Source organism: Saccoglossus kowalevskii, chromosome 8 (assembly GCF_978046115.1).
Source record: "Saccoglossus kowalevskii chromosome 8, keSacKowa6.1, whole genome shotgun sequence".
NCBI classification, from domain to species: Eukaryota; Metazoa; Hemichordata; class Enteropneusta; family Harrimaniidae; genus Saccoglossus; species Saccoglossus kowalevskii.
Window position 1 is genome coordinate 36,740,576 of NC_140648.1, and position 17,021 is coordinate 36,757,596.

Here is a 17,021-nt window from a genome sequence, read left to right on the forward strand (position 1 = left end):
TATATTGAGAATTTCTGAAGCTACAACTCTTTCAACATCATTGCAAACCGTGACTGAGATAAAGTCTGTTAAGTTTCTAGTATAATAGACAAAACACCAATGTGTACTCAAAAGTACCCAGTAACTTGGCCGAGAAGGGATTAAATACAACGCAAGACAGTTACGCAAGACAAAACAAATCTCTCTTGACACAAGGAGCCGTAAACAGACACTGGTGGCGCTGTATACAAACAAAATCTATTTAGGCTTGCCAACGCTCACGCTGGCAACAATGTATATTTAGCTAAACTCTTGAGGTTTACTGCATTTCAAAATGGTATTCTCAAGTCACTAAACAAGTTATGTTTTGGATTTTTGGGAAAATGACATCACAAGGTCAAATTGTGTGCAAGAACCAATCAAGTTGCTAATGAAACAGCATATAAAAATATACATGATACATTTATTTACTATTACAGGGGTTTGACAGATGAGAGTGAGATACTGAAATTTCTACAGCATGGTACACTGGTTGGACTTTTACCAGTCCCACATCCCATTCTGATCAGGAAGTACCAAGCTAACAGTGGTACAACTATGTGGTTCAGGACTTATATGTGGGGAATTATATATCTTAGGTATGTACTTACAACTGATAAATGTGGTATGATTGGTATTCTCTCTGATTGTTGTGATATGTCTACTGTGTTTTCACTATTAGCAATACCATGCAATGCAACAATTGTTAAGCTCAGCGAATAATGCAATGAAACATTTCAAACTACTCAGATTCTCCGATATCTCCTTTCAATTACAAATCATGTGTACTCTCTTGTCTTGACTTTTAATGAAGATGTGTATGGTGATTTTACAAGTTTTAGAAGTACATGTAACAGGCACATTGTCAGTCTCCAAACATACTGAGATACACCCAGATTTGTTTTTCACTTTATTCATACAATGTCATAACATTTACCTTTCAACATTGTAATGTAATGACTTCTATTAAATATCCAGTATATGCTAATAGTGAACATGCACTGCAGTAGTTTGACATCAAGCTGGTTGAGAGAGTACTGTAAAACATGTTGAAAAAGCGGCATGCAATTTTAGCGAATTGTGGTAAAATGACGTAATAGCGAAATGTTGATTTAGAGAATCTCTCTTGTCATTGTTGATTTCTTTGTTTGGTGGCCATTTTGAATTGATAATAAAGTCATTAGCGACATCTTGAATTAGCGAATCAGTTCTCTCGCTAAATTAGCGGAACATACATGCTCGCGAAAAAGTCATGTTTTACAGTACTTGTTTGTGTTGTGAAATCTCTTGTCACTGATTCTACTTTCTTACTTTCAGCACTGATGCTCAGTTCATCTCTCCTAACAGCATGCAGAGCTTTAACTGCTATCACTACTAATATATGTATATATATATGTATTCTAACTTGGTACTTGACTCTACAGCATGTGTTATTTTACACAGGACATCTTTGCTTTCATTACTGGGTGTGTTATCATGCATGCTGATGTATCCTACAGCTAATCACATTGCAGTTCATAGAAAGAGTGGTGCATTTCAAGTTTGGGGTTACACTACTCAAAGGGAGCTACATAATGCATGCAGGACACTCATGAATACAAATTAAATTATCATTGGAGTAATTTTACAAACAAACATTTATCTGACACTACAACATCTAAAAGAGAAATGCTAGCCTTTGTTTGTTTGTGCAATTACTCCAATTATAATTTAATTTATCTCTATGATCACAAGTTTGATGAGTTTTTATGAATCTATATTGGCTTAGGTCAATCACAAAGCTTGCATGGACAATCAAGAATGCATCCTATACTAAACTATTGGTGGTGGAAGGGATGGGGTTTCTTGAATTAGTTTAATGCTTATCTATATTTAGCAACATAAGGCTGCACTCATGATGGTAAATGATGAGTAAATTATCGTATTTATCTGAAAGATCGCCTACTGTAAAAGATCTCTCAAGGGTGATGTTTCAGCACCTGGGCAATCTTTTGGTGTCGCAAAAACAAATAAATATCGTAAAAAATAACTGTGTAGTAAAGAGTACAGATTAATTGGTTTCAAGTCAACATTAGTGTAGCGGGTGTTTATAGTGAGAATCTCATGCACACAGTGTCAACTAATAAAGGTTTGTAGGAAATATGCAATCCTGCCAAACAATAGCACTGTGACATCCAAGTTACATTCAAAAAAATTATGCAAGTTCTTTGTTCAAATAATTTAGATTGAACTAAAAAACTGAAATCTTCGTTGATCTGGCAAGCTTGTAGTGACACAAGGTCAAGCAGCTATCCAACCAAAAACAGGGTTACTCCTGGCATTTGTATATGTTAGTAATGAACTTTTGACAACTTGGTATTGAAGTTGTGCAAGATTTCAGAGCGGTGCTTTCTCAATCTATCCGCATTGACTGAGGAAATGTTCCAATCTACTGGGTATACGCATTGCTTTAAGGAATTTTTTTCATGCCACATGCTTATACATTGTAGTTATTTTTTTGTCGTGAGTGAAAAAGATTCATTGTATAAAACAATGTTGAGAAAAAGTGCCTTGTATGCTGTTTTGGTTCTGGTTATCTTTCAAAATATGACCAGTCATCCAAAACATCACCCAGGGCAATCTTTCAGATAAAAACAGTACTATTATGCCAATTGGATATAAATACCCTCACGTTATTGACTAATTAGATTCTTTTAAGGGATTATCTATTTGTCTATCAAAGCTACCCTGTCTCAACTGAATGTGTTCAGGGCGTACTAAGGTTGCTGTGTTTGAGGCTCATCCATCCTAACTGGCACTGCATGGTAGTTCATTAACCTAGTGTTTTTCTATCTATCTCTCACATGCAGTTGTTATTCTCTGTTTGATGTTCCTTCTGTCTGTGTAATTGCATGTTGGGTGTTGTTTTTTCACTCCAGCTAAATAAATGTGTGCATGGGATATTTTACTTCTTATTTGACTTTTTGTGTCGCACATTGCAAATACCATTTGATGTGCTCTTGTGTATATTATATGCGATCAAAGTGGCTCAATACAGTTTCACAATTTTTTTTATATTTTGCCAATAAAATGCTCATTATTGTACAAAGTAATATGTATAAAAAAAAGTGGTTGTACAGATGTATTGAGATAAATATGATATTACTGTATGTGGATTTCAGATTCTATGAGGAAAATCTTTGTAATGAAACAATGTTTCCAAAATAACATTTCCAAAAAATAAATACAGGGGGACTGGGGTATATACTTATTTGTAAAAATACAACAATTTTAGTAACTTGTCCTATGCATGGAAGGATAGAATATGTTCTCACATGAGAACTCCTGCACATCCACAACCTACCTATGATGTTCAGGAAAACATTTTGAGCAACCTTAATTTTAATATTTCTAATATTTAAAAAATATATATATATCCGGTAACAAATTATTTGGAAATTGATAAAAAGACAAAATATGAATTTTTCATAAAGTCAATTTGTTGTCTTGTGTGCATCTTGATATCATATTTGGCACTACTTTCAAGCCTTTGTTGTATATATTGTGTTCTTGTTAACCCATATCACTGCTCCACCAACTACTCCACTGGTTTGTCACCCATGTTTTCTGCCTCGCTTTCTCTATCTAGGAACATAGATCCACCTGTTTGGTACGACACAGACGTTAAGCTCTTTGAAGTACAGAGAGTTAAAGACGTTAAAGAATCGTAACATGACTGAGCAGAATGACCATCTATAACTGTGATCTGTGGTATTGTCTGAATCAGTGCTGGTGTTTCCTGCATGCTCAGTATTTGTAACCTCACTCTGTATGATCTGTGGCAGAAACTCTATTTATTCACATGTATCCCTTCTATATGTAAAATAAAATATACAAAGGAGTCTCATCAGGATTTGTGAACATTGTGATGGGATATGTAGTTACTGTCTAATTAGATACCTGCCATGGAGTGTCAAGCAATGATCCTAAATTCCTGGCTCATGTCAACTGGAAAATTCACTAATTGCAGATACTTATTTCATTCATTCCATGTGTCGTCTGTAATTTGTAAATAGTAATTTATATCTAATATTGCTAAAATATAAAATATTAAAAATTCTGCTTCAGCCCATTAAAAAGCAAATAATGTCTAGATGATAAATTATTATCATTATTAGCAATCATTATACTCTATTTATAATTTATATAACTGCTGTAAATGTTAAGGCCACTTTGCTTGAATGGTGAACCATAAGAGTTGAGGGCGCTTTTCTTTGCTGACTTGATTTGTAAAACAAATGAAATATGTTGAGATGAAGTTTGTATTTCCTGAATGTTTTCCAGTACAGCAACCTAATAAAGTATAAATAATTGTCCTGACATTTCAATAATCGGGTGATATATCACCATAGTAACGCATTTATGTTTATTTGCAATTGGTACATTGAATTTTATTGGCCAGGAGTTTTGGATCATGCATGGTATTTTGTCTGCCCTTCCACTCTCTATCTCAATTAATGGAATAACCCAGGCACATGTACTGTTTGGTTATACCAGTATGGAAAGCGGGTGAGAAGGTTATAAATATGCTGGTGGTGGCTGTATTATATATTACCGGTAGTGTTTTTTTATATCAATGTATTTATGAATAAGTATGTGTTACTTTGTATATTAAATTCCTCCCTGACCTATGCACTCTGACCTTTGAACCTAAAGGAATGTGGATCCACCTATATGGTATGATACGGACGTCAAGTTGTTTGAAATCCAACGAGTGTGAAGTGAAGATGTGGAGAAACCTGGATGAGAATTCTAGAAAGTATACCGAACTTAATGATTACATTCCCCATTTAATGTGTAAACAATTTGTTGGTTTTCCCCAGTATCTTAAGTTCCAAACACATATTTTAAAACACATATTTTTCATCGTGTGTCCCAGCTCTGAAATATAAGGAATTTACACCCCATGCATTGTTATTTCTATAAAGGTCACATTACTCAATCTATTAAACAAAGAGTTTCTTTTTTGTTTGGATCTTGTCATTTACCTCACTCCCTTCTTCATATTGGTGACCAATATAACCATAGTTATGAAGAGAAAAGCTAACTACTGAGTATCTTATTAGTAGAGGGGACTGTTTTCAGATACATTTACTTGTAAAGTTTTCTCTTTTCTTGTAGTTATATATAATCATGTATTCTTACTATTTAATATGTAAAATAAATTACTGTAGTAGAAGAAAACAAACTTTTAAGTTAGTTTAAAAGTAGTCTTTGTCGAAATTCTCTTGTTCTCCAACATTTTCTCACCCTAGATCATCATCTTGGTAAATAAGAATGTTGCATTATGGGATTCACTAGAGGGCAAAGGTCAATAAGGGAGTGCAATTCTAACCATTCCAAAGATTACAGTGTACATAAATTATACCGGGTAGTTAACAAACTGATGAAAGGAATTTGGGAAGAGATGTTTTTAGTTGTATGTGGTTTAAAAGTATAGCAGGTTTTACTTTTTTTCATCCTTGGGCTTGTGCAATTATATATGCCAGTCAGTTTGACCTATCAAAGCACAGAACACTTTGATTCCTTGTGATAGTTTCCAAGGACCTGATGCGTTTTTGCTGCATGCCATTCGGTATTGAAACTGTTGACACAACAGAACATAGATAGCAAGTTTTCAATTTTGAAACATTTGACGAGTTGAATTGAACATGAATTTATTTAAAATGCATGTCTGCATGGAGTGTGAGACCTATTGTGTGATCAGTCTAGGCCTGATGTATAGAATAGGTAGTATCAGAATTTGTTTTTCCCCTGAGCACGTTTGGACAATCTTTCTTAAAAAAAAGAAATCTAAATAAATTAACTATAATTGTTGCCATGTAATGAACAAGACACCAAAGTATAATTCTATAAATCTCTTTAATCAATAGCATGAAAATGTTACAGTGCCTACACAGATGATTACAAGAAAAGATAGATTTTTGTGTCCATCGTTACTGCATGCTTTTACAGTATCAATTTGTTTTGAATATTGTAGCATTTGTTTTGTATTATGTTTTATGAGATTTCATTAATGTATTTATGTTTAGGTTGAACAAATGTGAAAACTTTATATTGTCACAAATACCTACAAAGTTTGTGATGTAATCACTATTGCATTTTAGTTTTCAGCTATTTGCTTGTAGATTTCTTTGTTTCTTAAACAGTGTACAAAAACCTCAGTATATATTACGAAAATATATTTGTAAAGAAAAAAAATAACAAGTACATTGTAATAGACATGTGAGCCTTTATTTGTGAGTATTATTTCTGTTTTACTGCTTCAGTGGTTTTTCATAGATTTGCCAGCATTATTTTTAAATGAAGAGAGATTAATATTTGAGGAGTTTGGGATTGCTGGACAGTGTGGTAGTAATCTGTAAGGTTTTAGTTGTAAAGGATTTATCTCATTAAAGGTAAATATGTAACTAGAAAGCATGTGAGTTGAGTATCTATATATTAATAACAGTTCCCAGAAATGCTTTGAAAAGTTTTGTATGCTTCACTGTTGATAAAGTTGAGCAGAGCTCTTCGTATTACTGATTGTTCATAGACATCTTTTTGTTGGCCAATGACTTTGATACTTTCAAGGAGGGTACCTTGGGTGGTTTTACCTCGGATTTATTCATTTCGATTTTCTCTAATTCTTTATTAGTAAAAAAATACTATTTTCAACTTCTCAAACACTTGCCTGATTGCTTTTGTTTAGTTCAAGTTTGGACGCTGTCGGAAAACGGGGACTTATGGATTCACCTCAGTGCATGCATGCGTACATGTATGTGTGCGTCCGGACCTATATCTTGGACATGCCTGGACTGATTACATTCAAACTTCACACATACATCATACATAATATACATGTGCACTTTAATTTGTTTCACAATGTGAATGGCGACCATTTTTGTGCTGAAAAATCATTGAAATGAAGCATCTCTGACATTCTGGAAATAGATGTTGGCTGATTGAGGATGGATGTTGTTCAAACTTGGTACACATAAATTAGACATGGGTCCCTGATGCTTGTCATTTTGTATTCCAGATCAAATTCAAAATGGCTGATTGGTGGCCATTTTGTTTTAATGAATGCTGTTCCAGAGCAATATCTCTCAATATGGACAAGTACTTGTTTGATGATCAGATACAAGATGACTGTATGGCAATCATTTTAATGTTAAAAAATCTCTGACATGTTTATGTTCAAACTATATAGTACTACCGTATATACTATGGTAATATAAACAAAACTATATATCTTAAACTTAATAACTAACCAGGAATGTGCCATGCATGACTTGTTTATATATATATATATCGGGTAAATCATTATAAAGGTGTTTATTGTAACAAAGTTACAGTGTATGAATTTCATATTACTGATGCTTGTCCATACAGTATGCGATGTGAATCAAAATGGCTGATTGGTGGCCATGTTATTTTATTTTTTTAACCTCTTCTCAAACATGCTTTGACTGATTTTGTTGATGAAAGAAAGTATAAAATCAAGTCATGGTATACCTTGGCACATCAATTACTTTTGACGACTTTCGTCTGACTGGTGGCCATTTTTGTTTCGCATGTTTCTCTGTAATGCCTGAGCTAATTTCATTTAAACTTGGTATGAACAAAATGCATTTTATTTGATTTATGGTAGAAACCTACTCATGAATGCAAATACTCAGAATTTATTCATGTTCAAATAAAGTGTACTTCCAGGCATTATAAGGATATCGGCTTAAAAAAGTTGGGGTCATCTAAGTTTCATTGAAATGTGATGATTAGTACATTTTGTACTTGAGATATCAGTGGAAAAGCCGAAAATGTACTAATTAATGCAAATTAGGTAATTAATATGCACAGATTTTCACCCAACACTAATTAAAACCTGGCCTTACTTCAGAGCATCTATGTACAAAGTTTCATCAAAAACCAATGAGTGGTTCTTTAGATATCAGTCATGGAACAGCTTAAAATGAACTAATTATCATGCAAATTAGGTAATTAATATGCATGGTTCTTCTAAAACCTAATCAAATCTGCACCAAGTTCATCAAAAAACGATGTATGGTTCTTGAGATATCAGTGGAACAGACGGACACACACATACAGACACATTAACTGCAAAGACTCCCATTGTGTGCTTTGCACACGGGAATCAAAAATGTCAAAAAATTGTGCTCTATGGAATTGTAGCAATTATTGAAAAATATTAGAACAAGTTTCTCAAAATATGTCGCTGTAACACACAAAATAATGCTATTTCATGGTGCCACGGGACAATAACTTTATGATTTTACATAATAAAACAAACACTCATGCAATTTATGGCCAACTTTCTCAAAAATTAGGAGTAGGCTTCTACCTTAAAACATTTAACCAGTTTATGTGTGACTTGGACAAAACCTGGATAAGGTACTCTAAGAAGTTATGCCATCTTGTTAACATTCTGAACTATGACACTGACGAATTGTTTTGGCAAAGTTACTTAAAATTGAAAGGATTTTCAACTATGCTTTTCCAAAAATACAATTTTAAAGTTACGGTACCTTGTGCGAGATTTGAAGCCATGACAAGAGTTTACAAGACTGATGTGCTAACTAATGTTATGGGTTCAATAACAAACTCATAGCAACATACATCATGACTGTGACAACCACCGCTATTTAATACTGTACAAGGAACAAGTACAATTGTTCACTTTATTATTCAGGTTATGCATGGTTCAGCCTTGGGTTAATGAATAGCTGGTTTATAAACCAAATCTACCTATTTTTGCCAACTCAACTATCCTCATCATAAAATAATTGCAAAGTAAAGAGTTATAAATATGGAAAAAGGTTTCTTGCATTAAAGAGATGTGGTTGCCGCATTCCTTACAAGCTGGCATAAAAGTATACAATGCATGTACACTACTAATACACGCACAATTCAAACACTGCTTTTTAATATTCATAACTACCAATACAAACCACTTGTATGTGTTCTATTTCAGTTTTATTTAATGTCAATTATGACAAATATGATACAGAAGTGTAAAAATGTACAGAAATTATAAAAACATAGGGAACGTTCACCAGATGAATAGCGCCTTTTACATCCAAAATAAAAAATAATGTGATGATTTAACAGAAATATTGACACTTTTTAACTCCCAGCAATTTGTTAAAATCCCCAAACCTGTTTGAGCAGAAATTAAAAACAACTTATAGTGATGTGGTGTATTGTATTTATGGTACCAACCGGCAAAATGATAAATTCTTCATGATTTGAAGGTCATGAAATGTAACATCTAAAAACATTATCATGTACCAATTCATGAAAAACATCGCAATTTTACAATTACAGTAATCATAGTGGCTGTACAGGTATGCTGGATCTTTCAACAATTATTGTAATCACTATAATTTCATCGTTTGTGCTAAAAGTGACTGTAAACTTATTGATGTGATCAAGCACTTACTGAATCTAAGATATTTTCTAACATGAAATAGAATGATGATTGTCCTTTAGCAGTATCTAGCAACCATCAACCTGAACACATTACAAGTATTATATGTGTTACAATGAAAGTATAAGAGCTACATGGCTGTGGTTTAACTCTTCAATAATGACTATACTGAAAAACATGTCTTTTTAGCAAGCATGTTATTTTAGCAAATTTACCTACTGTTAAGTAGTTTATATTCATATATTTTTGCTGAGGGATAAATCAGTGAAAATACCTTTTCCTATATTTTACATTAACAAAAATACACCAATATGTCGTTTCAGTGAAAAATTATTCCAGGTAAAATAAAATATTTTACAGTAATCTGTAATTTTTGCTAATTCAAAATAAATTTTATTCGCACAATGTGATTGCTTTGAAAGGCGATGGTCATTGTGCTGCTTGCCGTTTGATATGGTACTCGTGGTGAGTATACAACGTATGTAAAATGCATTGTTTACATGAAAATCAACCACCCTTTAATCACAGTTTTTAGTAACCGTGCTTTAATTTAGTTGAATTGGCTAAAATGGCATGTAGCTATTGAAACACGTTTTACAGTATACTGGTACACACAAGTATGTCAACCATTGATAATTTTAATCAGCAAGTCAAATAGTGAAAACTTCTGGCGCCCTTCCCTTTAAACATATTTCCTTGTAAAAAATCTAAATTTAAACAAATATTGAATGTAAACATCCCCTACTTTTTTTAAAAATGTATTAGCTAATCAGGATATATAATTTAAGTGTTTTTTAAAGACTTGCATTGTAATGAATTAGAAACAGACAAATATGCCAAAATGAATTCTAAACTTGTTCTCCATGAAATGGTGGGACGCCTTCACTCTTGACGCAGGGGTCACTCTCAACCAGGGTCACTTCTGACTGGGGTCACCCCAACCAGGGTCACTTCTGACTGGGGTCACCCCAACCAGGGTCACTTCTGACTGGGGTCACCCCAACCAGGGTCACTGCTGACTGGGGTCACCTCAACCAGGGTCACTGCTGACTGGGGTCACCCCAACCAGGGTCACTTCTGACGGGTCACCCCAACCAGGGTCACTTCTGACTGGGGTCACCCCAACCAGGGTCACTTCTGACTGGGGTCACCCCAACCAGGGTCACTTCTGACTGGGGTCACCCCAACCAGGGTCACTGCTGACTGGGGTCACCTCAACCAGGGTCACTGCTGACTGGGGTCACCCCAACCAGGGTCACTTCTGACTGGGGTCACCCCAACCAGGGTCACTGCTGACTGGGGTCACCTCAACCAGGGTCACTGCTGACTGGGGTCACCCCAACCAGGGTCACTTCTGACTGGGGTCACCCCAACCAGGGTCACTTCTGACTGGGGTCACCCCAACCAGGGTCACTTCTGACTGGGGTCACCCCAACCAGGGTCACTGCTGACTGCTGCATTTCCAATATCACCATTACAGTATTTCATTGCTAGAAATCATGATGAACAAATTTTATAGAATCCTTTCTTAACAAAAACACAATTGAGAGTGCTCCTATTCTGTTTTATAAAATTATAATTTATGAATGTCTATTTCTTAATTTTTATTAACTGTTTTCTTTGTTGCTCTAATAATGATTCTAAATGATCAGCTCTCTTAACAGCAGCTGTATGTTGTTGTTTTAATTGGGTGACAGTTTCTTCTTTTTTCACAATGGCTTGTTTTACCCTGAAATAAAAACAAAACAAATACATAGGGCGAATAAATTAGCAAACATATATTTGTTATACCTGGCACAAAATATAATAGATAGATGTTCGGCTCGCGTCTTTCACACAACTCGCGAGACCTCAGTTGAACAGAAAATCACCTATTGTAATAATTACAGCGACGGCGGTGAACATAATTTACTAAGCGTGACATATACATAAATGTAGTTTTGCAATATTTTATTTTATTATTCTCATGATATTAATAATTCTCAATTCCACGTTATGTATATTGTTATGTATATAATAAGTTAGAACACAAACGCAAATTGCAAATTACAAGTATACATTTAGTAATTAATTTTTTAAATGAACCGAGTACATAAAGTAATAGACCGCAAATCAGTTTTCAGTTTTCATGGTACACACATGCCATCTTACCTTTTATGGACCTCAGCCATTTCCTCTTCCTTTTCTTTCTGTATCCTATCAATTTCCAATTTATGCCTAGCCCTCATCTCAGACATCTCAGTTTTCACACGTCTATTTTCCTCCTCCGTCTCTACCAACCGATCAGCAAATTCCTGTCTCACCACATCTTGTACATTCTTTCTTTCCCGCGTCAATCTGTCGCATTCCTATAAGAAATTAAGGCCACACACTGAGTAAGTCATCACATCTCGCGAAATTTTGTAACAAGTCACCTGGTGTTAAAAATAGCTCTGCTGTTTCAGCAGTGCCTTCATTAAATGTTCCCCCAATGCACAGAAAGAACTAATCTAATCTATCCATGGTACACATATTTCAATTTTCAAAGCAATTGGAGAACCGATTTTCAAGAAAAAGTCAACAATAACATTTTTGAGGAAAAAATGACAAAAATATTTGCTTAAAAATAGAGAATTAAAAATATCATCATGAAATAAACAAATCTGACAAAGGTCAAATTGTTGACAGATGAACAATCATCTATATGGCAGCTCTGCTCTGTCATCTATGATGACACCGGATATATGAACCTTCTTTTGAAGGAAGAAATGCTAACCTTGCTGTCATCAACAATTCAACAGTCACAAAAACAAAGCAGAGGTTTTATTGGACAAATCTATCATACCTTTTTAATGTCATCAACTTCTTGTTCTTTTTGATTCATGAGTCCTTGAAGACGGATATTTTCTCCTTCTACCTCACCCAGCCTTGCTTTAAGTTCATTCAATCTTTCTTGTGTGTTCCTTTCAGACCTTTCAATCTCTCTCAGTTCTGCTTCATACTTGTCACGAATACGTCTGCAATAAGAAACAGAAATTTAAAAACAAGGGTTCGTTACCTGTGCATGCAAGGTAATTGAGTCCTAAGCGACGGTAACAAGGCACGCTAAAAATGCAAAGGACGACTCTCTCACTTTAGAAAATGTCATTGTAAATGACAGTCCACATCAATAGAGTGTTGAAATCATATAAAGTCAGTGAAATTAACCTTAAAAGGTTTGAAACAGTAAATTTTGATTCAGAGATACATGTAGAAACATCTTGAATTGGATCTAGAAAAGTAACAATGTGCACTTGTAATCCAATATGTATTATCACCATGACAAGTTTGATTGCATTCTCAGAATATCATTTGATCTTTGATTTGGGACTTTTTGAAGCCTAAAATGGCTGCTACTCAATCAAAAGCCAAATCCTGGTGCATATGTATGGCATCATGTATTGTCTTTATACCAAGGCTCTGAATGAAACCAAAATTAATAGACCCTATTTTTAAGCCTTTGTCAAAATGACGACTAAAAAGTTTGCAGTGATTGTCACTAAAAATTGAGAACAGAAACAAGGCGACAGAAATTCAATAACATCTAATCACACCAGACAGACAGACATGTATCTCTGACAAAAAACAATTACATACTTTATTCTGTTTTCTGCAGCACGTTCACACTCATCTCGTGCAGATTCACTGTCATCTTCCAGTCTCTGAATAACTAATTCAATTTCTTTGTCTCTGTCTCTCCGTACTTGCTCTTTAAGTTCTCTCTCTTTGGCCAGTAACCAGGTTTCCTGTAACGACAATATGTCTAATACATTAACACTCAAATGATGAGTTCCATATGTCGAGGTTATCCTTTTAAATTTAAATACTGTACAACAAAAACAAGCCACTGAGAATTCCCCCTCTTCTTATATTCTTATATTTATGAAACAAATGAACAGTCAGCATTTATATGCTCCATTTGGCACCACTGTATGTGCTAGTTCTATCCTGTGATTTCAATTTCTTAGACTGCAAGACAACTTTGCATGTATGTGTTTGTATATGTTATATCTATATTGTGTATAATTGCATCAGACACAAATCATTTTGTATTGATACACTAGCTCACAAATGTCTGTGTACACAATTTTTACTTTACTGGATGTAAATCTAAATGATTGCCAGTCAGCCATCGTGAATAGGATTTGCATAAGAAATAAGTATGCATCTTTGTAAAACAATACATTGTCCCTGTACCATTTGTTTGTAAAACTTTGTAATTGCCTTATCAAATTATAAGCTATTATATTGTCAATGACATAGTCCCGGTTCAATATTAGTTTTTTTAGTGACTGTGACAGTCAGCCCAGGCATGCCTGAAAAGCATATGAGCTTGATTTGGCAAAGCATGTGTGATATACTGCTAGGTACAGACACATACACACATTGAAGACAATCCTTACATCTATGTTTTCCTCTGAAATGGACTCACACCCTACTATTACCGTATAATCGTAGAATACTGTAGAATACTTTATTTTCGCTTGGAATTTATTTTCGCTATTTTCGCTGAAGGGATGATTCCGTGAAAATAAAATCCAGCGAATATACTTTTTTTCCTATATTTCACATTAAACTCATCAGAAATCAGTGAAAATAAATTCCATACAAAACGCCCAAAAAGCCTTTTCAGCGAAAATTAATTCCAGCAAAAATAAAGTATTCCACAGTAAGTACAAACTTTCAACTGAATCGAGTAAAATATAAAATAAATAAAAAAAATGGTCGCCAATCAGCCATTTTGGTCCAAAACTAAAAAAAATACGACTTGCATTTTCATACAAAGTTTGAATGAAATTGCCCTGTTCATCTCTGAGAAATGGTGCAAGACATGTTTAACCATGAGAAATGAGCGATGGCTAGTAATCAGAAAAAAAGGAAGGTGTTAAAAAGTGTTTGAAGTAAAAAGAAACTCCACAATCATGCAGCTGGTATGTATGCCATTCATGTGGCAGAAATGAAGATGAAGAGAAAGGATGGAGAAATAAGTTTACTCTGATGTGAAAAGTTTTTTTTTATATTTATACAACTAATTCAAATCACTGACCTGTTTCTTCATGTAGTTCTCCTCCCATGCTTCTTTCTCAACTTTGAGCCTTTCTTCAAGTTCTTTCACTTCCACCTACAAACAATGATACATCAAGTCTAGACTACCGGTATATGTAAACTGTCTGTTTCATGTAATCAATTTTCTTCCACTTTACGTAGTGCAGTACAAGTGATACAGTATTTATTTCCTTGCCATGTGGGACCAGAGACAGAAGTGGAGACAATGTACTCAAATGTTTATTATGTTTGAATTTTTTCTACACTTATAAATTGTCATTGTATTTTCTTACAATTTGTCTCATGAGAGTAAAACACCTGGAACAAAAAATTAAAACATGAGGGAAATGTTTTGTGTCTCATGTTTGGTGAACACTGAACGTCACATCAATTAAATTAAGTCAGGTATACCATATGTCTGTGTTCATTTTCATCTCTATTTTTCTCATATTCTTGTCTCATTGTATTCATAGCTTTTCTATTATTCTCCTCCATCTGCATCTGCAGTCTGTCAAGTTCCTGTCTTTGTCTCCTCGCTTGTTCTGCTACTCTGTCCTTTTCTTCTTGAATCTCGGCATAAAGTCTGCGTCGCTGCTGTTGAAATGCTGATTCTTCCTGTTCCAGTTGTTTTTCATAGCTGTGTTCAAGACAATCAAAAATTAAATTAATACAGTGGTGGTGTAGGTGGTTTTAACAATCAGAAATACAGTGACTATATTTGATCTATTAGTAGTATATACACTTACACAAATGACAGAGGTGTGTCTATATACAAAATTAGTAATATTTTAATGATACAGTATACAAAAAATGTTTTGTTTATGTGCTTCTCTTGAGAGATACATAGAGTAATTAGAAAATGAGTTGTGTATGGATAATTGGATCATAGATCAACACCTTTATATAAATGTACCTGATTAATCACTGACAAGTTGCTTGTAAATTACATGGTAATTTAGTAGTCATGCAGTGGTTTATGAACAAAGTGTGTTGTATAATTCATATGCACACTATGATGTGGAGCTTTAAGCAAAATTCTATATCTCATTTGTTTATGTCAAATTTCTAGTCAAGTCCCCAGTAGTGTTTAGCTTATCAGTGACAGTATATTTAGTAAACCTGCTAAATCATCAAGCCAAAATTATTGGTTTGCTCTCAATGACAATTTTTTTTAAATAAATTGTAAGTTTTGGTAAATTGACAATAGATAGCAAATATTGTTAAAAAGGTTGGTGCAGAGTTGTGAATTCATAATAATTCCTAATCTAAATGTTTGATCAATAGATAGTAAATATTGTTAAAAAGGTTGGTACAGAGTTGTGAATTTATAATAATTCCTAATCTAAATGTTTGATCAATAGATAGTAAATATTGTTAAAAAGGTTGGTGCAGAGTTGTAAATTCATAATAATTCCTAATCTAAATGTTTGATCAATAGCTGTTGATAACTTTTCAGACTAGATATTGTCATTATTTGAAAATTAAAATTTATTCGCAAAAGAAATTTGCCTTTTAATAACTATAGTTATTAATATAATACAGATCGCTAAAATAACAATATTAGCATATTCTGATGAAGTAAAAAACAAATCATCAAAGCACTGGTGACAGCCAGTCTGACAGAGAGACAGAAGGATTGAGAGGAGAAATGTTGAAAATTTGTCTGTATACATACCGTTGTTTGGCTTGGTCTCTTTCTCTGTTACAAGCTGATTCTTTTTCTTCAGCCAGCTGATCACGAAGCTCCTCAATATGCTTGATGTATTTTTGACCAGCTCTCTCTTCCCCTTGTAACAGCTCTGCTTCATGAATAGTCTTGAGTTTCTTGATTTCAGCTTTGTGTTTAGCAATTAATCGTTGGATCTCAGGCTCAAGTCCCTTGACTGTGATTTCCTGGAAACATACACAATACAAAGTATATTACATATTGATTCGTGAAGAGTAAATTTACAATGTTTTTTATTTGCAGTTTTGTGTGTGTAAATTGCAAGCACTAAATGGTAAATACAGTTGATATTGCCTAAGAACTGCATTCCACATTTGGGACTCTGTGACAGGGTTGTGTGACCATCTTCCTATCCTATTGCCATTATGTCAATTCAATTTGTGATCCACAACTTAATCAAAACAACCACAATGTTTTTTTATATAACCAAATTGTATGAATGTCTATTGAGTTTGTGACACACTCACCTAGGGTAGGAAAATTCAAAATGTATAAACTTGAGACCTACTGAGTATGTGGGTCTAGCCAATAAACACTACGTAATGTAGTATCCAGAAATACCATCTAGATAACTAATACTTTACCTTGATTTTCTTGGTTTTTTCATCAATCCATTTTTCACGTCTTATTTTTTCTGCAGCTGCTTGGACTTCCTTAATTTTTCTCAGTTCTTGGCTATGTCTAAAACCACAACAACAAATCATGAGAAGTCATTGTATAAACAATAAGTAAGGGAAGCTTTCATGA

The 17,021-nt window shown here is 34.1% G+C and overlaps 2 protein-coding genes across 6 annotated transcripts in view; one reads left to right on the top strand and one right to left on the bottom strand.

Annotated features, from left to right (window-relative positions):
* Positions 1 to 6,474, top strand: part of LOC100374703 (protein HID1-like) — a 40,437-nt gene extending 33,963 nt beyond the window's left edge. For 4 of the 5 annotated variants that reach the window (XM_085502570.1, XM_085502572.1, XM_085502571.1 and 1 more), the window contains 2 exons: positions 459 to 617; positions 3,647 to 6,474. In XM_085502570.1, the coding sequence (XP_085358696.1) occupies positions 459 to 617; positions 3,647 to 3,728 (241 nt within the window). In that variant the 3' untranslated portion in view covers positions 3,729 to 6,474. The remainder of the gene's footprint in view (positions 1 to 458; positions 618 to 3,646) is intronic. The other variant, XM_006823934.3, reaches the window with a different exon arrangement.
* Positions 6,475 to 9,008: 2,534 nt separating this feature from the next.
* The window catches only part of LOC100374850 (centrosomal protein of 131 kDa-like), a 59,932-nt gene continuing 51,919 nt past the window's right edge, over positions 9,009 to 17,021 (bottom strand). The window contains exons 13-20 of the mRNA XM_085502574.1: positions 16,859 to 16,955; positions 16,224 to 16,441; positions 14,960 to 15,185; positions 14,550 to 14,624; positions 13,100 to 13,248; positions 12,309 to 12,480; positions 11,636 to 11,832; positions 9,009 to 11,213 (exon numbers count right to left, since the gene is read on the bottom strand). Coding sequence (XP_085358700.1) covers positions 11,075 to 11,213; positions 11,636 to 11,832; positions 12,309 to 12,480; positions 13,100 to 13,248; positions 14,550 to 14,624; positions 14,960 to 15,185; positions 16,224 to 16,441; positions 16,859 to 16,955 — 1,273 coding nt within the window. The 3' untranslated portion in view covers positions 9,009 to 11,074. The remainder of the gene's footprint in view (positions 11,214 to 11,635; positions 11,833 to 12,308; positions 12,481 to 13,099; positions 13,249 to 14,549; positions 14,625 to 14,959; positions 15,186 to 16,223; positions 16,442 to 16,858; positions 16,956 to 17,021) is intronic.